At 36.8% G+C, this 22,993-nt stretch overlaps 1 protein-coding gene across 7 annotated transcripts in view; it reads left to right on the top strand.

Moving 5' to 3' along the window:
• RPS6KC1 (ribosomal protein S6 kinase C1) overlaps positions 1-22,993 on the top strand; it is a 177,885-nt gene that overhangs the window by 24,573 nt on the left and 130,319 nt on the right. For all 7 annotated transcript variants that reach the window (XR_004279901.1, XR_004279903.1, XM_032316993.1 and 4 more), the window contains 2 exons: positions 7,257-7,372; positions 21,004-21,097. Coding sequence is in view for 4 of the 7 variants with exons in the window: in XM_032316993.1 (XP_032172884.1) it covers positions 7,257-7,372; positions 21,004-21,097 (210 nt within the window). In the remaining 3 variants the exon portion in view is untranslated. The remainder of the gene's footprint in view (positions 1-7,256; positions 7,373-21,003; positions 21,098-22,993) is intronic.

Here is a 22,993-nt window from a genome sequence, read left to right on the forward strand (position 1 = left end):
GCAGGAGGATTCCCTTTTCTCTAAGTCCTCGCCAACACTTGGTATTTCTTATCTTTTTGAGCCTACCCATTTTGACAGGTGCGGGGTGATATCTCATTGTGGTTTTGGTTTGCAATTCCCTGATAGTGATGTTGAGCATCTTTTCATGTGTCTGTTGGCCATCTGGATGTCTTCCTTGGAAATACGCTTATTCAGATTCTCTACCCATGTTTTAATTGGATTGTTTGTGTTTTTTTGGTATTGAGTTGTATGATTTCTTTATCTCTTGGGATATTAATCCTAGTGACATTCTATTTTATTTTATTTATTTATTTATTAAAGATTTTAGTTATTTATTTGTCAGAGAGAGAGAGTGTGCACAAACAGGTAGAGGCAGAGAGAGAAGCAGGCTCTCTGTTGAGCAGGAGCCCGATGTGGGACTTGATCCTAGGACCCTGGGACATGACCTGAGCCACAGGCAGTGGCTTAACCAACTGAACCACCCAGGCATCCTGACATTCTATTTTAATTATGAAGATGCAAATAATTAAAATTCACCAATATGAGGAGTTTTTTTTTTTTTTTTTTTTTAAGATTCTATTTATTTATTTGACAGATCACAAGTAGGAGAGAGGCAGGCAGAGAGAGAGGTGGGGAAGCAGGCTCCCTGCTGAGCAGAGAGTCCCACATGGGGCTGGATCCCAGGACCCTGAGATCATGACCTGAGCCAAAGGCAGAGGCTTTAATGCACTAAGCCACCCAGGCACCCCAATTTTTCTTTCTTTCTTTCTTTTTTTTAAGATTTTCTTTATTAGAGAGTGTATGTGTGAGGCAGTGGGGAGAAGCAGAGGGAGGGTGAGACACATACCCCCACTGAGTGGGGAGCCCGATGTGGGACTCAGTCCCAGGACCCTGAAATCATAGCGTAAGCCGAAGGCAGACGCTTAATGAACTGAGCCACCTAGGTGCCCCCAATCTGGGGAATTTTAAGAATCATCCTTCTAAATGCACACAAAAAGGGTTCTTTTATATTCTAAAAATAAGAGACCTCCCTCATACTTAACTGTCTTTTTCTCTCCCTTTCTCTCTGAGTCCTTAACACAACTGTGTGAGTAGAGACTGCTTATTCTTACTGATGGCTATATCTTCAACATGTAGGACCATGCCCAACATATAAATACACACACACAAATATGTGCACAGATATGTGCATAATGCATGAGTGTTCTTTGCAGCATTTTCAGTAGAGGAAAAAGGAACAGAAACTGAATTATCTCATTATGTATTGCACAGATATGCCATAATTTACCCAATTAATAGAGTTCTTTAGCTCTTTGAAATATACTGGTGTGGTAAGATATCCAAGCTACATTTTTAAGACATGAAAACAAATGTTGTACAGCACTATGTTTAGTAAGCTCACATCTGTGTTTGAACAGACATATGTTATTATGTGAAGATACACCTACACACTTTTGTATAATATATGTACCTTTTCAGGATGTAGGAGGAGGGATGGTTTTACTTTTTATTTTATACCTTCTGTACTATGGAACTTAATTGCTTCCATATATCTTTAACTTTAATATGGAGAGATACACAGCCCAGCTTCTTAAACAGGAAGCTTGTCACTGGGTGAAAAGGAGTGGCTTCTAAATTGGTTGAGATTTGTAGCTATTACTGCTCTTGCTAATGGATTATCTTCAGCTTTTCTCCACGTCCTTACATATTATGGAGTGAAAGTTTCTTATTAATCTTGATAAGTAAGCAGTTTATCTCTCTTAGTAAATGGTACAGTCCATTTGTAATACTTGATAACTGCAGTGAACCCTGCAGGCTGCAGCTGTCCTTGTGTGGAGGGACTTGTTGGTTAAGCATCTATCTTTTTAACTGCTCTCACATTTTTAGTATGGGAACCTCAGCAGCAAAAGCGAATCCTATTGTAGTTGATACAACCAGCAAAAATGGAGTTACTGGTCTAGCGGTATAGTAAAAAAGAACATGCCTTTTGGAATCCTGTGGCTTTAGGCCCAAATCCTCTATCCTTGATTTACTAGCAATGTGATCTTGTACGAATGAACATCTCAGTTTATTTTCTTATTGGTGAGATAGGGAAATACCTTCCTGTTCTATGGATTACAACTCTAGTGTGTCTAGCTCAGTGCTCGACACGTACCCGCTGCTGTCAGCTATATTCTGTTGCTCAGTTACCACTAACATACCATATTCTTGTGTCTCCGAATTCAGCATTGCCCTGTTCTGCTGTGAACTTTCTTGTTAGCCTTGCAGACTTTTCAGATGTCTCCTCTCCTAGGAGGTTTTCTCTGTTTTCTTTAAGCTGAGTTCATTGTTTTCCCCTTCAGTTTTATATCTTACCAGTAGAGCACCTAACTTATTTTTTTCCGGTTTTTTTTTTTTTTAATGTGCAAAATTTTTAAGTTTACCAAAAAAACCCACAAAAGAATAATGTGGTAAATACTTTTATACTTTTGGCCCAAGTTCATTGATTATTAACAGTTTGCTGAATTTTTTATGACTCTCCACGTATCTCTCTTTTTCTTTCTGAACCATTTGAGAATAAGTTGCAGATATTGTGACATTTCACCCCGTACTTCGTATTTTCCCTATAATCACAATTCCATATCACACTCAAGAAATTTAGCCTTGATACAGTAATATAAAATGTGCCGTCCATATTCATATTTCCTCTTGTTCTAAAAATGTCCTTTTTAGGTTTGTTTGTTTTTGGGTATAGGATCATGCCTCTAGGTTAATCTTGAGTATTCCTTACGCATTTTTTTTTTGTCTTTCATGACAATGGCATTTTTAAAGGTGTAAGATAGTTTTGTTCACCTGTCTGCTTTCTCAGGATTAGATCATTGTTTTGTTTGTTTTGTTAGATCTGTTATCAGACTTTGCTTTCCTATGAGAAAGAGAAAAGCAGTTCCTGATAGCTAAGAAAGAACTGGCCTTGCATACCTTTTCTTTCGACCTTGGTGTTTCCTGGAGTTTGGCCTTGCATTCATGTCTATGCTATGTTGTTCTCCTGTTGAACGTAAGCAGTTGCACAGAACAGGAGTATTAGACAAGGCCACTCTGTGTCCTTGGATCAAGACAAAAACAAGACCACTTTGAAATCCTGTCTGAGCACAAAAATATGAATGTTGTTGAAGTCACAAAAATGATCAAGCATATCTTCATCTCAGCAGCTGTGAGTGACTGCTGCTGCTTCATGTAAATCACAGCCTTAGTCTCTTTTCATTCATCTTGCCTCATAATAAGATTTATTAAAATTGTAGCATCATGGAATTAGATAGAATTTGTAGAACCCATAGAATTATCCCCACTTCCTAAGAGCATCTGAACCAGGGCAAAGCCCGCATTTCTTTAAACCTTTCCCAAAAGTACCTAACACAAGCCCAGATCCCGTGAGTCCGTTCTCACACCCTCTTAGTGAAATGCTCCAGGGTGCCCAGTAGTATACATTTTGCCTGGTTGCAAGGAGCAGTAAATCCAACTTGTTCATTTAGAGGTATGTTCTTGGTGCAGTTGACTGGGAAGAATTCACACCCAGAAACCTCGGCCTCTCTTTGTTTTTACTCTGAATGAATTTTTGCTTCAGTTAAGAATCAGCATCAGGCTTTGTTCTAGCTGGTTTTCTTACTGGTCAAGGGCAGCTTTTTGTTCCATATAGCCAGTTTTTGATCATTGACATTTGCATGTTAAAAAAGTTGTAAGCTCTGGTATCTGGGTGGTATTCTACATTTAAAAAAAAAAAAAAAAGAATATCCCAAAGGTGGCTTAATAAATCAGAGAGAGCCTTTATTTCGAGTGATTTACCAGCTTAATTAGAATGCTTGAATTTAATTTTTTCTCCCCTAGCTTTTTATTTATTTATTTATTTATTTATTTGACAGATCACAAGTAGGCAGAGAGGCAGGCAGAGAGAGAGGGGGAAGCAGGCTCTATGCTGAGCACAGAGCCCGATGTGGGGCTCATTCCCAGGCTCTGGGATCAGGACCTCTAAGCTGAAGGCAGAGGCTTAACCCACTGAGCCACCCAGGTGCCCTTCCCCTAGCTTTTAATAAAGCATTGCTGGGTCACTGAGGGTGGAGGCTGGCTTATATATAATATATACACATACAAATAATATAGTATATACTATGTAATACTACACAATAAATCTTCTTATGAAAAATGTTTGTATTTTCTTTTGTAAGTCAGCTATAATTTTTACTCTGTTCATGGGACAATAAACATTGACCCTGTGAATGGAAATTTAAAGTAGTGATAAAGAAGTTCCTGTTTATGATTTCTCATTGTTGCTGCTTTCGAGTGAGGTTTAGGTGCTACTAAAGGACTAGCAAGTAGAGAATAGTGGCTACTAGGGTGTTGACTACAATTAGGATGACTGTTGAATCTTGCTACTTTTTTTTAAAATTTAAAATTAGATGGCTTTGTTTACTCTATTAAGGCAAGTAGCTGTTGGATTAAAATCATCTGCTTCTGTTTCGTTTATGCTACAAATCCATTTTTTTTGTTGTTATTCTGAAATATCTTAGGAACAAAGAAGTGAGCATGTTCTTTCATCTGTTTGTTCTGATGATAGGATTCAGTGTAATTGAACCTTTTACTGCAAAAGCCTTTATTTTTGATTGTACTTGCTCTATTCTGAAAAATATTTTAATCCCTCTCCACTTGTCCAAGTTTAGTAGAATGGAAATGCATAAAGATGTGTTTTATTCTCTTTAGAAGTTAATGTACTCATTGCTTAAGCATTTTAGTCTAGCTTAATAGGGAAGTGGGGTGAATCACTGATTACATTTAGGATTGAAGCTCCCAAATTAATATGTATTTGTTTTAGCTACTGAATGAGACTTTTTAGGGTGTTATTAAATATTAGTGAGTTTTCCATTAAAATTTCTCGGCAAGTAGTTAATGCATTTGAAGATAGTATCAGGTGGTTTTGTGGGTAGAAACATAGTATGATTTTTTTTGTGCATTTTCTGGATTTTTGTTCTGAGGTTATATATGTTCACAAAATTATTAATACTAATTCATAGGCACTGGAATTAAATTATGTTTAAAGGATAAACATATTGGACTATAATCATAAGTACCAGTGTATACTTAATTTCTTATTTAGACAGGAAAAGGAATAATGGACATTGGTTGTCATTTTAACCTGTTTGGCTAGTGGATTTTTCCCAAGACTGAATAACTTAGATTGTTGTCCAGAAAATTTGCTCGATAAGTGCTTGGAAGTTTGTTTCCAGATAATATTATTGATAGGTAAGCTAGCACATCATTTTAGATTATCATCGGGAGAATTGAGTTAAATTGAATTTTACATATGAACTGGGAAATAATGGAAAAACAGAACACAGAAACACCAACTAGCATAATGGTATTAGGTTTGGTTTCTTGTGATAAACCTTAAAACCAAATAAAAGTCGATTTCTTTCTCATGGCATGAGATTTGAAGGTAGCTCCAGGCAGTGCACCTCCACAGTGATCAGGAATCCAGGCTCCCGTCTTGCTGCTCATCACTGTTAACCTCCCACGCCACAGTCCTTCCTGGAAGGGGCCAAGAAGAAAGCAGAAAAGGCTATTTCTTAAAGAGATTTTTAGGAAGCTACAATATAACTTTTGTTTATATGTTTTTGGTGAGAACATAGTCCATGTCCACATGTAACTCTAAGGCAAGCTGGGAATGTAGTGTTTGTTTTTTTTCTCCCTCTGGGTTACCATGTCCACAGTTAGAAATTGGGGATTATTTTACTAAGGAATAAGGTGAAAACAGACCCTGGGCTAGCAACTGACAGCTTGTTATATAGCATCAATACGGCACTGTCCTGAATGTTAGGGTTCCTCTAATTGCCTGCCTCTGGCCTGTTAACCTTTACTGGGCTCTGGGCTCTTTGATGACGCTGATAAAAGTTCCACGCTCATTCCCTAGGAAAAGGTACCTATGGACACATACATGAAATTTGGTAGGACTGTTGTCTCTGGAACCATCCATTTAGCTGAGTAGGTTGTTTATGGACCACTATTAAAACTTTTTATTACTGAAAGATGGCTATTTTCTAAGGTAGAATGTTCCACAGTTAACACTTTTTTTTTTTTTTAAACCATTCATTCTTACAGTTAGGTATGAGTTAATTAGTATGCTCCATATGTTAGACACTGTAATGACACTTGAACATTCAAAGGCATCATGATTAATTTATTAAGCGCTAACTTAATAGAACTGGGAGTCTTAAGTATATTGTTCATTTTCTTCATTTTACAAATGAAGAAATGATCTAAGGTTTCATAGGTAGTGAATGATAGAGCTAGGATTTACACCAGGTCTAACCCTAAAGCCATTTCTTTTCGTTTTTATGAAGTAAATACTTCACCATAAACACGAGACACATTGAGCTGAGAGTGTTCTGTGGTTCAGCTTCAAATTCTTGTCTTGGGTTATATAACTCGGAATCTCTTTGTGCCTCAGTTTTCTGTTAACATTTTGCAAAGCTGCTTAAAATGTTTATGGGACGATGCTCCTCTTTTGAAGCCTGGATTGCAGTCAGCGTTACGTGGCATGTGAGAAATGCCAACCAGGAATCTGCTCTAACAGGAGTACAAAATGATCATATTTTAAAATGTCTTATCAGCATTCAAATTGTATATAGCATTAAAAAAAAATTCTATGAAAACCACCTTTCATTCACCTTGTAAATCAGAGCTCCCCGGTGCTGTGCGGGCTGTCTTTTTACTCACAGGCCTGCTGTCACGTACGCTGACAGCCGCACACATAGAGTTTGGCTTCAAAGCTCTTTTGCTTCAAGCTGAGGTTTTTGACCCCACCGATATACAGATGTTCTCATAATTTCCTCTCTTCAGCTCCTTTATAAATCAAAAAGAGCGGGAAAGAGAAAATTATATGAGTAATTACAGTATTAAATTACTATGGAAAACCATTGGAGTTCTTTAGAAATCTCTTTTCAGCTTGAGTTTCAAACCAGCTTCTTAAATGTTAAGTTTCTTACATGGACAGGCCTTCAAGTAGGCCTGCGCCGTTGATTTATCGGTTCACACCTCTGTCTCTTGTTGTGTTGGAAACACTATTGTCCATTTTGGGGGAGAGTATGCGGATTCCGATAGTACAGACTTGACTCTAGAGGACTGTGTAGTAAAGCAGCGAGAGGCCTGCTGCTTCTTTCTGAGCTGCGAACGTAAACTCTCATAAACCTTCCTTCCTTCCTTAAGTCTTGGTTCTTATTTGATTCTAGGACGATTTGATGAAACAGTTATTGAAGAGAGAAGACAGTGTGCTGAAGATTTGCTACAGTTCTCTGCCAATATCCCCGCTCTTTACAACAGTAAACAACTTGAAGATTTTTTCAAGGTTTGGTAGTCTTTCTGAAATATTTTGTACTTCATTAAATATTTTTGTTTTCTAATTTATAGTAAGGTGGGATTCAAGTTTGTTTTTTAACAGAGAATGTCATTTACTGTTGAATTTCATTATTCACTAAAATAAGCAGAAGTTAGTTGTAAACAGCGATGTCTTTGACATATCTTCTGTTTTTACTGTAGAAATATGTAAGATTTTTGATTCATAGATTTTAAAAAGTGATGCAAAAGGCTTAGAGATTATCTTGTTGACTCCATCAGAATTGAGGTACATTAGAAAAAAATTTAAGTATCGTGAAATTCTAGTTGTTGCCTTCACTTTTTGAGGTATCTTTCAGTGGTAGACTTTTTGGGATAGAAACCACTATAAGTTCATATTCATTTTGTTATAATTGTACTAATTTGTGTGAGAGATAGAGCAAAAATAGTTATTGTGTAATTTTAGAGAGGTAGGCTAGTACAAATCATGTGACGAGAATCATTGGATATTAGTGTTTACTGTTTCTTGACATGAAATGTTTTCATTCTGAGTTCTTTATCATTTTATATTATTTTATTTTTAAGATTTATTTATTTATTTAAAGAGAGAGTGCCAGCAGGGGTTGGGGGAGCAGAGGGAGAGGGAGAGAATCCCACAAGCCTACCCCTCACCCAGCGTGGAGCCTGACTCAGGGCTCCAACTCCTGACCCTGAGATCATGACCTGAGTTAAATCAAGAGTTGAATACTTAACCAAATCAGCCACCCAGGTGCCCCAGAATGCTTTACTGTTTTAAATAATAATTTTCTAATTTATTTTGTATTGCGGTTGTGCAGGTTGTTAGTTGATATCAGTGTCTTTAATAACCACAATTTTCCTATTGCCTTTAGACTTCCAGATAAAACCTAGGTGATTATGCTGTACTTGTTTCTTCCTTTCTTTAAACATCTACTCATCTGTATAACTGTAATTGGTAGAACATATGAAATATATGAATAATATGTGAGTATTGGGATTTTTAATTTCTCTGATGCCAGTGGATCTACAAAAGAAGATTATTTTTTAATGACCTACTTTAACTTACTGAAGAAAGTTGATCTTTTGAAAGATAGTATAAACTTATGACTTTACACTAATAGAAATACAAATAGTAATAGAAAAGTCTGTAGCACCAGTAATATTTCTAGTAATTGACCTCATCACTTGATATTTCATTACTGTGTAAACCAGGCTGAGATGATGAAGGTGGCTCTGCTTATGACATACTGCAGATATTTAGGATAAAAGGCCAGATCAAGTTGATACAGTATTTGCTCTTTGCTACTCTTGGTTTACAGCTCCATCTATGTGGTAAGTGGTCTATGCTTACAGAAAAGGACAGCATTAGGGGCATCTGGGTGGCTCACTTGGTTCAGCATCTGACTCTTGATTTCAGCTCAGATCATGATCTCTGAGTTTTAAGATCAAGCTTAGTGGGCTCATTGGGCTCTGTGCTCAGTGGGGAATCTGCTTGAGATGTTCTCTCTGTCTCTTTCTGCCCCTCCTCCTACTCTCGCTCACACACATGCATGTGCTCTCTCTCAAATAAATCTTTAAAAAGGGGCAGCATTATTAAGCAAGAAGGATGTGGCTTTAATAGAAATTGTGAAAGGCAGTCATGCAAATTAACACATGCCAAGGGCTAAAAAAAATCAGTCTAGGCATATAGAAGTCAGATGTTAGACTTTGAACAATTTATTTATTTACTTATTTTTATTGATTTTTTTCTTTATTTGAGAGAGAGAAAGAGTGCACGCATGCATACAGGGTGGGTGGGAGAGGCAGAGGGAGAGAGAGAGACGGTCCTGAGCAGATTGCACATGGCAGTGTGGAGCCTGATGTGGGGCTTGATCTGACGACCCTGAGATCAGGACCTGAGCCAAAACCAAGAGTCTGATGCTTAACTGAGTGTGCCACCCAGGCTCCACTGACTTTGAAGAAGTGAAATATAAGTTACCTGTTCATTCTGTTTCTTTTGGACCTGGGAATTCCTGATTGTAACTGCTGCTGAATGAGACTTTCTAGGCTTTGTGAAATGAGAGATAGAAGAAAAGAAAGAAGACATTGGGCACTTTAAGGGAAGTCAAGTTAATCTTAGACAATATGGTAGAAATACCTTAAGTAGTGTGCTGGGCAGGATAGGGACACTGATGTGGTAATACCACAATAGTGGTAGTCAGCCTGTAACTACAGATGAGAAAATAGGATCCTTGAGGGTTATTTGGCTGCAAGCAAGGAACAAAAAAGCTTACCATATTAGCTTAAATAAGAAAGGGGCTTATTTGTCTCATATGACAAGAAGTTGAGTGAGGAAGATAGGAAGTGTTGGTACAGAACTCACTGACGTCATCAAAGCCTTAGGTTCCTGGTTTGGGATGTAAAAGGAGAAGGGCTGATGAGTGAATAAATGAATGAATGAATGAATGCTGGTTTTGAAAAGGTTTCCTAGAAATTCTGTCTAGAGGTAGTCCTTCTTATATCTTACCAGAACTGGATCACAGGACTATCCTTAGCTTCAGAGAAGTCTGGGTAGGTGACTCCTAGCTTTCTAGTTCTCATTTTGGATGAAGGTATGGAGGGGAGTTTGTTAGGTAGCTAGGTCAGAGGGTGTGCTACAAAATCATAGGTTAAGTAGGTTTTGGGTTATTTTTGTTTGTGTGCTTCTTTGTTTTGGGGGAAACACTGATGATAGATATCATATGCAAACAGCTACTTAGCCACTTGATTGATTTTTTTTTAAGATTTTTATTTTTATTTTTTATTTTTATTATACTTTCTATTTTATTATTTTTATTTATTTACTTATTAATTATTTTTATTATATTTTTATCATATTTTTTATTTTTATTTTTAAGATATTTATTATTTTAAGATTTTATTTATTTATTTGACAGACAGAGATCACAAGTAGGCAGAGAGGCAGGCAGAGAGAGAGAGGAAGGGAAGCAGAGAGCTCTTGCTGAGCAGAGAGCCGGATGTGGGGCTCGATCCCAAAACCCTGGGATCATGACCTGAGCCGAAGGCAGAGGCTTTAATCCACTGAGCCACCCAGGTGCCCCTGACTTGATTATTTTTCTGACATACATAAGAATAGAAAGAGTACTATACTGAGCCTCCATTACTCATTACTCATCTTAAAAAATTATCATTATATTGCCTAATTTTTTTCATCTATGCATTTCGATGTGTATTCTTTGCTGGTTATGTATGTATATATGTATGTGTGTTTTTACAGTTTTATTGACATACTTTAAAATTTACATTTACATAACATTTACATTACAATTGTAAATGTACCATTCAGTGGCTTTCAGTAAATTTATAGAGGTGTGCAACTGTCACATTTCTGTCACCTCAACAAGTTTCTCTGTGTCTGGTTGTTGGCAACCCCCTTTCCCACCCCCATCTCTGGGTAACTACCTGTTTCCTGTCTATAGATTTGGCTCTGTGGGATGTTTCAAATACATGGACTCACACATTATGTTGTTTTTTTGTTCTGGTTTCTTTCCTTTAGCATAATGATATGAGTTTCATCCATATTACATCGTATATCAGTATTCTGTTCCTTTATGTTGCCGAATCGTGTTCTCTCACAGAGATCATAGTGCGTGTTGTTATGCACTGACAAAATGATGGACATTTGGATTGTTTTCAGTTTTTTGGCCCTTTGTCCAGTACTGCTGCCAACAAATTTTTGTGTACAAGTCTATGACTAGTTACATGTTTTCATTTCTCTTGGGTAGGTCCTGAGGAGTGGAATTGCTGGGTCTTACGATAAATTTATGTTTTTAGGGAACTGCCAAACTGTTCTTTAAGTGACTGTACTGTTTACATTCCCCAGCAATGTATGAAGTCTCTGGTTCTTACACAATTTCACCAATTGTGTGAAATTTAAACTACAGATGTTCTAGTATGTGTTTAGTTGTATCTCACTGTAGTATTAATTTCTATTTCCTAATGGCTGATGATGTTGAGCTTGTTTTCATGTGCATGTTCACATAATTTGGTGAAATGTGTATTAAAATCTGTCCAGTTTTGGTTGGGTTGTCTTATTATTGAGTTGAAAGGGTCCTGAATATGTTCTGGATACAAATCCTTTATTACATATGTGTTCTGCAAATATTTTTCTCCCTGTGTGTGACTTGTCCATGTTCTTAATGGTGTCATTTGAAGTACAGAAGATTTTAGTTTTGATAAAGTCTGATTTATCAATTTTTTTCCTTTTTTTGAATTGTACTTTTTTTTTTGGTCATATCCAGAAACTCTTAGATTAATCCAAAGTTTCCTGTGTTCTTTTCTACAAGTTTTGTTCTTACATCTAGGTCTGTGATCCATTTTTGGTTAGTTTTTGTATACAGTTCAAGTAACAGTCTAAATTCATCTTTTGGCACAGGAATATTCAATAGTCAGTCTAGCTAAAAGTTTGATATTGTTGATTTTTCTCAAAAGACTAACCTGGTTGGGGTGCCTGGGTGGCTCACTTGGTTAAGCGTCTCACTTTGGCTGTCGGTAAGCATCTGACTTTGGCCCAGATCATGACTCAGGGTCCTGGATAGAGCCCCACATCAGGCTCCATGCTTGGGGAGAGTCTGCTTCTTCCTCTGCCCCTCTTCCTGCTCATTCTTTCTCCCTCTCTCAGGAAGGAAGAAAGAAAGAAAACTAACCTGGTTTCGTTGATTTTTCTGTATTTTCTATTTCGTTTTCCTCTATTTCATTTTATTGATTTCTATTTTAAACTTCATTTCCTTCCCTTTGTTTGCTCTGGATTTACTTTGCTGTTTATCTAATTACTTAATTCTTTAAAGTGGAAGTTTAGGTTACCGATTTAATATATTTCTTCTATCTAACATAGGCATTTACAACTATTAATTTTTCTTTTAGCACTGCTTGAACCTCATCCCATAACTTTTTATGCATTGTTTTCATTTATATTCAGTTTAATGCATTTTAAAAATTTCTTTTGTGATTTTTCTGTGGACCCATTGGCTATTTAGAAAAATGTTCCTTAACAAATAATCCTAAAATTTGTATGGAACCAGAAAAGATCCCAACTAGCCAGAGGAATGTTGAAAGAGAAAACCAAAGCTGGTGGCATCACAATTCTGGTTTTCAAGCTCTATTACAAAGCTGGGATCATCAAGACAGTATGGTACTGGCACAAAAACAGACACATAGATCAATGGAACAGAATAGAGAGCCCAGAAATGGACCCTCAACTCTATGGTCAGCTAATCTTCGATAAAGCAGGAAAGAATGTCCAATGGAAAAAAGACAGTCTCTTCAACAAATGGTGTTAGGAAAATTGGATAGCCACACGCAGAAGAATGACACTGGACCATTTCTTTATACCACACACAAAAAATGGACTTAAAATGGGTGAAATACCTAAATGTGAAACAGGAATCCATCAAAATCCTTGAGGAGAACACAGATAGCAACCTTTTCGACCTTAGCCACAGCAACTTCTTCCTAGAAACATCGCCAAAGGCAAGGGATGCAAGGGCAAAAATGAACTTTCGGGACTTCATCAAGATAAAAAAGTTTTGCACAGCAAAGGAAACAGTCAACGCAACCAATAGAATGGGAGAAGTTATTCGCAAATGACATATCAGATAAAGGGCAAGTATCCAAAATCTGTAAAGAACTTATCAAACTGAACACCCAAAGAAGAAATAATCCAATCAAGAAATGGGCAGAAGACATGAACAGACATTTCTCCAAAAAAGACATCCAGATGGCCAACAGATACATGAAAAAGTGCTCCACATCACTTGGCATCAGGGAAATACAAATCAAAACCTCAATTAGATACCACCTCACACCAGTCAGAATGGCTAAAATTAACCAGTCAGGAAATGACAGATGTTGGCAAGGATGCAGAGAAAGAGGAACACTCCTACACTGTTGGTGGGAATGCAAGCTGGTGCAGCCACTTTGGAAAACAGTATGGAGATTCCTCAAAAAGTTGAAAATAGAGCTACCCTATGACCCGGCAGTTGCTCTAATGGGTACTTACCCCAAAGATACAAATGTGGAGATCTGAATGTTTATAGCAGCATTGCCCACAATAACCAAACTATGGTAAGAGCCTAGGTGTCCATCAACAGATGAATGGCTAAAGAAGATGTGGTCTCTATATACAAGGGAATATTATGCAGCCATCAAAAATGAAATCTTGCTATTTGCAACAACATGGATGGAGCTTGGGGTATTATGCTAAGCGAAATAAATCATTTAGAGAAAGACAATTATCACATGATCTCATTGATATGAGAAACTTGAGAAATAAGACAGAGGATCATAGAGGAAGAGAGAAAAATTAGGGCGCCTGGGTGGCTCAGTGGGTTAAGCCACTGCCTTCGGCTCAGGTCATGATCTCAGGGTCCTGGGATCGAGTCCCGCATCGGGTTCTCTGCTCCGCGGGGAGCCTGCTTCCTCCTCTCTCTCTCTCTGCCTGCCTCTCTGGCTACTTGTGATCTCTCTGTGTCAAATGAATAAATAAAATCTTTAAAAAAAAAAAAAAGAGAGAAAAATTAAACAAGATGAAACCAGAGAGGGAAACAAACCATAAGAGACTCTTAATCTCAGGAAACAAACTGAGAGTTGCTAGAGTGGAGGGGGGCTGGCAAGGATAAGGTGGCTAGGTGATGTACATGGGGGTGTGGGGTGCTATGGGGTGTGCTGGGAATTATGTAAGACTGATGAATCATAGACCTATACCCCTGAAACAAATAATACATTGTATGTTTAAAAAAAAAAAGAAAAAGGGAAAATGTTCTTTAATTTCCAAATATTTGTTGATTTCCTAAAATTTCTTTGTTCATTTCTAGTTTTCTTGTGGTCATGGTCAGAAAACATGTGTTGTATGATTTCAGTTCTTTTAAATTTATTGAGACCTGATTTATTTCTTAGCATACAACCTGTTCTGGAGAATATTCCTTGTGTGCTTAAAAGGAATATATATTCTGTTGTCAGGTGGAGTTTTATGTAAATTTTAGTTAGTTCAAGTTAGTTGTTAGTGATGTTTAAATCTTTGGTATCTTTGCTGATTTTCTGTGTAGTTATTATCAATTACTGAGAATGAGGTATTGAAGCTTCCAGTTATTGTTGAATTTTCTATTTGTCCTTTCATTTGTTAATGTTTATTTATTTTGGGGCTCTGTTGTCATGTGCATGTGTATTTATAGTAGGTATAGCTTCCTGATAAGTTGATTTTCTTAGTTTTATGAAATGGCCCTCCTTGACCTGAGTAGTATTTATTGTCTTAATGTCTATTTTGTATGACTTTAATATATATTTTGTATGATTTTAATACAGACCACTGTTTGTTTATTTATTTTAAAAAGATATTTATTTATTTATTTGACAGACAGAGATCATAAGTGGGCGGAGAGGCAGGCAGAGAGAGAGGGAGAAGCAGGCTCCCTGCTGAGCAGAGAGCCCGATGTGGGGCTCGATTCCAGGACCCCGGGATCATGACCTGAGCCGAAGGCAGAGGCTTTAACCCACTGAGCCACCCCAGGCGCCCCTCAAATAATGCATTTTAATTTATGACAACTTACTTGAAGTTAATTTTAACTTAATTCTAGTAAAATATAGAAAGTTTGCTTCATAAAGCACTATTCACTTCTCCTTTTGTGTTATCATATGTATCTCTCAAATATATTATAAACCCAACAATACAGTGTTATGATTTGATGTCTTTTAAAGTTAAAGAGAATAAAAGAACATATTTTATATAGCCTTTTATATTTACCTTTTTTGGGTGCTCTTTATTTGTTCAAGTGGATTTGAATTATTGTATGTTGCCAGCTTGAAAGATTTCCTGGAGTTTCTTTTTTGTGCATATAAGGCAGGTTTACTAGCAACAGACTTCCTCAGTCTTTGGCAATGTTTTTGTTTACCCTTCATTTTTAAAGAATAGTTTTTCTGGGTATATGGAATTATTGATTTACTGTTTCTTTTAAAATTCTGAATTTATCATTTCAGTGCTTTTGGTTTTCATTGTTCTTTATGAGAAGTTGTTTGTTACTTTCAGTGTAGTTCTGGTATAGAAGTCTTTCTGTTGTGGCTTTCAGAATTGCCTTTGTCTTTCAGTAGTGTGACTCAAGGAATAGATCTCTTTCTGTTTATCCACTTAGAGTTTAATTTATCTTCTTGTATTGGTAGATGATTATTTTTCATCAGAGTTTGAAAGTTTTCTGCCTCATCTTTCCAAATTTTTTTTCAGCTTTTTTCTCTCTCATGTCTGGTACATGTAAGTTGGTATGCTTGAGAGTATCCTTATAGCCCTTTGATTCTCTTTACTGTTAATTATGACTTTTTTCCCTGTGATTTTCATTTTGGGGAGTTTCTTTTGATCTTTTTAGGTTGATTTATTCATCCTTCTCAATTCTGTTGAATTTTGTTTCTGTGCTTTTCAAGTTATAATTTCCATCTGGTTCTGTTTTTATTTTATTTATTTATTCATTTATTTATTTATTTAAGATTTTATTTATTTGACAGAGAGAGAGAGATCACAAGTAGGCAGAGAGGCAGGCAGAGAGAGGAGGAAGCAGGCTCCCTGCTGAGCAGAGAGCCTGATGCGGGGCTCGATCCCAGGACCCTGGGATCATGACCAGAGCCGAAGGCAGAGGCTTTAACCCACTGAGCCACCCAGGTGCCCCTGGTTCTGTTTTTAAAATGGAGATTCACATAACATAAAATTCACCATTTTAAATAAGTATAAATTTTAGTAGTGTTAGTATATTCAGAGGGTTATGCCACCATTTTCATTGCCTAATTCCAGAACATTTTATCACTCGATAAAGAAATCTTGCCCATTAGGACTTACTCCTCCTTCCCCACTAACTCCTAGCAACCTCTAATATATTTTCTGTCTTGATTTGCTTATTCTGGACATTACACAAATGGAATCCTATACTATGTGGCCTTTTGCATCTGGCTTCTTTCACCTAGCTTATGTCTTCAAGGTTCATCCATGTTGTAGCATGTGTCAATGCTTCATTCCTTTTTACAGCTAAGTAATATTCCATTAGGTAGATATGAATGTGCCACATTTTGTTTATCTATGAATGAGCTGATAGACATTTGAATCATCTCCACTTTTGGCTCTTATGAATAGTGCTTCATTTGGTTCTTTTTTATAATTTCTGTTTTTTTATATTTGCTATTTCATGAATCATAGACCTCATACTTTAAAAAATTATTTAATCATGACTTCCTTTAATTATTTAACATATTTATAAACAGCTGCTTTGAAGACTAGGGCTTGTAAGTTCAGTATTTTTTCCCCTTCAGAGTTAGTGCCTGATGATTGTTTTCCCTCCCCATCCCCTGTGTATGGAGCACACACTTTCTTATTTCTTTGTAGGAATCATGATTTTTTTTTGTTGTTGAAAACTGGAAGTTTTGGATAATATAGCAGATCAGAGTTCCGATTTTTGTCCTGAGGGGTGTTAGCATTGTTTTGTTAGTGTGGTTAGTAAAGTGTCTGTGCTAAGTCTGTGGAGTCTGTTTAATGGGCATTGATTGCTGATATCTTTGCTCAGTTTTTACTTTTTATTGTATTTTTAAACCTGCTAACTAGGGATTAGTCCCGTATCAGCCTCACTTAGTGGTCAGCCAGTGATTGGTCTTTGCTTGTATTTAACCACTTCGTTTGGGGCGCCTGAGTGGCTCAGTTGTTAAGTGTCTGAGTTCGGCTCAGGTCATGATACCAGGGTCCTGGGATCAAGCCCCTCGTTGGGCTCCCTGCTCAGCAGGGAGAGAAATTTTGGTCAATTTCCAGAGCCCTCAAATGGTTGTCCTGACAGTTTTCTCTAGTTGGTGGGGAGGGAAAGCAATCAACAGGCACTAACTCTGAAGAGGCAAAGATACTGAACTTACAAGCCCTAGTCTTCAAAGCAGCTGTTTATAAATATGTTAAATAATTAAAGGAAGTCATGATTAAATAATTATTTAAAGTATGAGGTCTATGATTCATGAAATAGCAAATATAAAAAAATAGAAATTATAAAAAAGAACCAAATGAAGCACTATTTGTAAGAGCCAGAAGTGGAGATGATTCAAATGTCTATCAGCTCTTTCTCTCCCACTCCCCCTGCTTATGTTCCCTTTCTCTCTCTCTCTCTCTCCCTCTATCAAAAAATAAAATATTAAAAAAAATTAATACTTTGTTCCAATATATGCTGATTCCACATGCTGATGATTCTTGGTGTATTTTCAAAGTTCAAGCAGTTTTTGAGTTTGCCCGGGGTTTTGCTTTCCTTTGGGATCTCTTGGATTTCGTGTGTGTGTGTGTGTCTGTGTGTGTGTACATCATAGTTTGCCAGGGAATTGTAGATAGCTCGATTTCCCTCTGGTCTTTCTTGTGTGGATGGGTAGAGAGCATATTAAGAACCCATACGGCTGTGTATTTTCTATATCTCCCTGCGAAATATCTGGCTTATGCTGGTTCTTTGCTTGCCGCAGCTTCGTGTTTGCTGAGCCACTGTGTTGACACTGGGTTCGCTCACTATTACTGGTAATACTGTTTGGGGCAGACCTTTTCTGTGCTTCATTCCAAATCGTGTCAGCCTCCTCTGCAAGTGCATCTGCTGAATTTCAAGGCTTGCCTTGCCCTTGTATAATTACCATGGCAACCCAGCTGGGATGGAAGGTGGGAGCAACCCCAGGCAAGAATGCCACAGATTCGCACAATTCTTACCTGTGGTTTTATGGTTTTTCATGGTATCCACTTCTTCATTTGTTTTATGTTTTTGGTCAATTTCCAGAGCCCTCAAATGGTTGTCCTGACAGTTTTCTCTAGTTGGTGCCTTTTGGGAGGAGCATTTGCTAATCTACTTATTCCATCATCCCTGAACTCTTTCACCCTCCAGCTTGACAGTTCATTAATAAAAATCTGAGATGCTGTGTAATAAGAGTTTCTGTCTACTGCATAGTGAAGAACATCAAATGGTTAATGTTTTTGGTCTAAAATCAAAATAGCAATTAATTTAGAGATTTAATGTGGAGATTAAAATAAAATTGTGGCCTATTTTTCTACTACTTCCTTCAAATTCCTATGGGACAGTTTTTATTATTTTTGTTAATTAAATATTTAGTCTCTATTACTTTGTATAATATCATTTGTTAAGTAATTAAAATTTCTGAGGGATTCTGAGCTAAAACATTTTTTGCATTCTTTATTCTGTTTTTATTTTATCTTGTAAACAGATCTTCTATCAGCTAATATTATTATTATTTTTTTTAAAGATTTTATTTATTTATTTGACAGAGCGATCACAAGTAGGCAGAGAGGCAGGCAGAGAGAGAGGCAGAGAGAGGAGGAAGCAGGCTCCCTGCTGAGCTCGATCCCAGGACCCTGGGATCATGACCTGAGCCAAAAGCAATGGCTTTAACCCACTGAGCCACCCAGGTGCCCCTATCAGCTAATATTATTAACAAATAAAAATTTATTGAGTGCTTATGTTGTTCTGAACACTTCACATGTATGAAATATTTTAGTCCTAACAACTTACTGAGTTACAGATAATATTTCCATTTTATAGATAGGTAACTTAAAGTCACACACCTCATGGTTGAAGAGGTAGTTAATAGTTGAAAGGCACTTTCTGTTGATGAGATTATAAATCAGCTTTGTGTATTAAAATTCTTGAGAATATTCATAGGTTTTTTTAAGATTTGGTTTGAATGGCTTAGTCTGAAATAGCTACTCTTCTTTTTCAGAGAATTCAAATATAAACTGTGATTTGAGTATTTTAATAAACAAATAGAACAAAGTAGTATAAATTCTTGCCTCTAAAGAGAGGAATTGAGGGACACCTGGGTGGCTCAGTTAAGAGGCTACCTCTAGCTCAGGTTGTGATCCTAAGGTCCTGGAATCGAGTCTCCCATCGGGCTTGCTCAGTGGGGAGCCTGTTTCTCCCTGTGCCTGCCATTCCCCCTGCTTTTGCTCTCACACACACTGTCTCTGATTAAAATAATAATAATAATAATAGTAATAATAGTAATGAGAATAGTTTATTTTTTTTTAAGATTTTATTTATTTATTCATGAGAGAAGAGAGAGAAGCAGAGGCAGAGGGAGAAGCAAGCTCCCCGGTGAGCGGGGAGCCAGATACGGGACTCGATCCCAGGACCCCAGGATTATGACCTGAGTAGAAGGCAGATGTTTAACCATCTGAGCCACTGAGGTGCCCAAGAGAGTAATTGTTTTAAAGTTTCAGTTTACTGAACACTCTGGAATACTTCTAAAGTATTAATACTTTCAAAGTCAGTAATTTGAGAGCAACATTTAAAATTTCTCCTTCTTAAAGATAAGCAGGCAGGGAGACTTTTGTTTACATAAAGAGAGTTGTTGAGTTCTTTGTGCTGAAGGAGAGAGGAAATAGGAGTCTTATGTTTCTCTTGGGTTTTGCTATCTTGGTAATAATGGTTGGGGACTTGGAACTATTGGTGGAAGGTAGTAGGAAAGGTGTTAAGGAGCAGGAGAGCTATTCTTTCACTTATAATATTTAAGGATTACAAGCCCTCATACCCGTGATTGGAGCAGTCCATGAAAACAGAGCACTAAATCACACCACCACCACTTACCTGGTTAAGTTCCATTCTCTACTTGCACATAGAGTAAGAGAAAACAGCCTTTTGAGCGTTGACTTTGCAAACCTAAATATAGAATTAAAATAATGGTCACATGGAGAAATCAATTTTATATTTATTAAAAATAATACAAATATCTTAAATTTGTTTAGTTTTACATACATTATTATGTCCAAGTGGTTTTCAAATTTAAGGTACTTCTGGAATCACTGAGGTGCTGTGTGATATATTGTAGTTTGTAATTTGATAAAATTAAATGACTTCTAATGGAGTCCCATCATTTTTCAATAATTAGAAAGACCAGTCATTAAGGATATGGAGCAAAAAATAGTCTTTAGTTGGTGAGTGGTTCTTTTTTTCCTTGCATTTTTTAAATGAGTATTTTTGATAGATTTTTAAAAAAATGCTATATAACAAGCCACATGATATTATAAGCACAATATTCCTTTTGAATGTTAATAGACTAAAGATAGATTTTAATAATAGATGGTTTTTTAGAGCAGTTTAGTTTACAGAAAAATTGTGCAGAAAGTATAGTGTTTTCAGGGGCACCTGGGTGGTGTAGTTGGTTAAGCTTCTGACTCATGATTTCAGCTCAGGTCATGATCTCAGGGTCGTGAGATCCAGCCTGGTGGGCTCTGTGCTCAGTGCAGAGTCTGCTTAAGTTTCGCTCTCCCTCTGCCCCTTCTGCCTGTGATCATGCACACACACTCTCTCTCAAATAAAAAAATTAAAAAAAAAGGAAATTATAGTGCTTTTCTATTCCCCTTTCTCCTTCACACATTCCGGTATTATTATTAACACCTTGCATTGGTGTGATACATTTGTTACAATTGATGAATCAATAGTGATATTCTTATTTTTTAAAAACAATTATTATCTAGTTCAACAGATGCATAGTTTCTGCAATCCTTACACATAATTGAGATAATATTGTTCATTTATTACTCATTTTTAAAATACTTCCATTAACAACGAAACACAATTCCTCTCCTCTTTTTAGGGTGGAATAATTAATGATGGTTCTGAATTGATTGGCCCTGCTGAAGCTTATTCGGATTCCCTCGTTGATAGCTTTCCTGAATGTAGTACAGAAGGTAGGATATTTTGATATTTTTTCATTTCATGGTTTCGATTGCCGACTATAAATCATATTTGAATTGCAAAAGAATAGATGGCTATAGGAATTTGAGGGTATTTCACCAATTCTAAGATAATTTTTTCTTTGCATTTAGTATCACTGATACACATGATATTGGGTTGATGATATCTTACATTTAATTGACAGCTTTTTTCTTTCTTAGTGATATATAAAATAATGATTTGTCCTATAATCAGTGGCATATTAGATTTGATGAAATGTGGTATAATGAATGTTCAGAAGTTTTATTGTCTAGTGTTAAGAATATTTTGCTAGGGGGACCTGGGTGACTCAGTGGGTTAAGCTTCTGCCTTTGGCTAAGGTCATGATCTCAGGGTCCTGAGATCAAGCCCCGCATCTGACTCTTGGCTCAGCAGGGAGTCTGCCTACCCCCTTTCTCTGCCTGCCTCTCTGCCTACTTGTGATCTCTCTCTCTGTGTCAAATAAATAAATAAAATCTTAAAAAAAAAAAAAAAGAATATTTTACTAAAGTTTATTCAGCAGCATCTGACTTTCAGACAATTAATTTTAAGACTGGCTTTAAAAGTTTAGTCATGTTCCTAGAAAGAACAAACCTCGGGCAGTTTTAGTGTTTTCAGTATGTTTTTGTAATAACATGAATTTAAACCAAAGCAGTTTTTGAAATTTTAATCACTTTAATTCAAGAATGCTTAATCTCTTTTTATTCCTTTGTTAAGCCATCCTTGGATTTTTATGAAGATTTAAAATCTATACATTTTGGTCTTTAAATTTCCTTAGCTAGTTTTATTCCAGGGAGGATTTTGGAATTTAGAAAGAGATTTGGAGACTTGGAGGGAGAGTATTTAATATAGGTAATTAGATTTGTTTGAGGAGGCTTGAGTTTTTTTTTATATAAAAGTAAAATCATAGACTGCATATTTCGTGATCTCTTTAATGGATAACAGTTTACGGTAGAGGAGGATGCTGAATATGGGAGGTAGCCATAATCTCATTTAAGTGATGTATTTGTAGGGATATGTACTGATGTCATAGATGAACATAGATGAACATAGATACAGATTTATTGCAGTAACTTCCCATCTTAATTTGATAGGAGTAGCAAGTTCCCATTCATTGTGTAGGCTGGAGCATTTAAAATTTGGTTCTCAAGTGTCTTATTAGTGTAGTAGGTAGCCTGTCAGTCTCATAAAATTTGTTTTTCTTTTGTTGCCACCACTTGAGAAATGATTAGCTCTTCTTGTGCTTCATGGTGGCTCCCACTGACTTAAAAACGAAGTCCATTCATTTCTACCTAGTGTTTTGTGTAATGTACAGGGATCTCAGGCCCAGGGATTTCCATTAGGTCCTCAATATATTTGACTCTACACTGAATCAGCTAAGGTCATAGGAAAACACTGCTGACAGTAATTTTCCTCTATAGTCCAAATACCTGTTCTTTGTAACCTGTTTTGATCTGCAGGTCCTTGCCAGGCTTTGAAAAATCTAGTCCCTACTTGGGTTCCCAGGGGGATTCTGTTGTTAGAGCCGGTTTCCTTGGTAGGTAACTTTATCTGGGATAACCTGATCTGGCTATTGCCCTAGAGATACTCTTTTCCTGAGAAAGAGGGAGAGGGTATCTTCTGCCTGTAGATGTGCTGATTTGGTGACATCCAGTTGTGGACAAATAGAAAGATTGTAGGAAAGTGTTCAGTGAGGAGTACAGTTCTTGGAAATTGTAGAATGTTTTTTAGTTTCTCTCTTTTTGTGTTTTGTTACAGAAATCAAAGGTTGCATGTTTTGGGGATGGCTATATTCTTTCGATTTCTATAATAAGCCTTTTTTATAGTAGGTGTGAGTCAGCTATGGTGGGAGATGTGTGTTTTAGGAACCT

Source organism: Mustela erminea, chromosome 17, assembly GCF_009829155.1.
Source record: "Mustela erminea isolate mMusErm1 chromosome 17, mMusErm1.Pri, whole genome shotgun sequence".
Taxonomy (NCBI): Eukaryota; Metazoa; Chordata; class Mammalia; order Carnivora; family Mustelidae; genus Mustela; species Mustela erminea.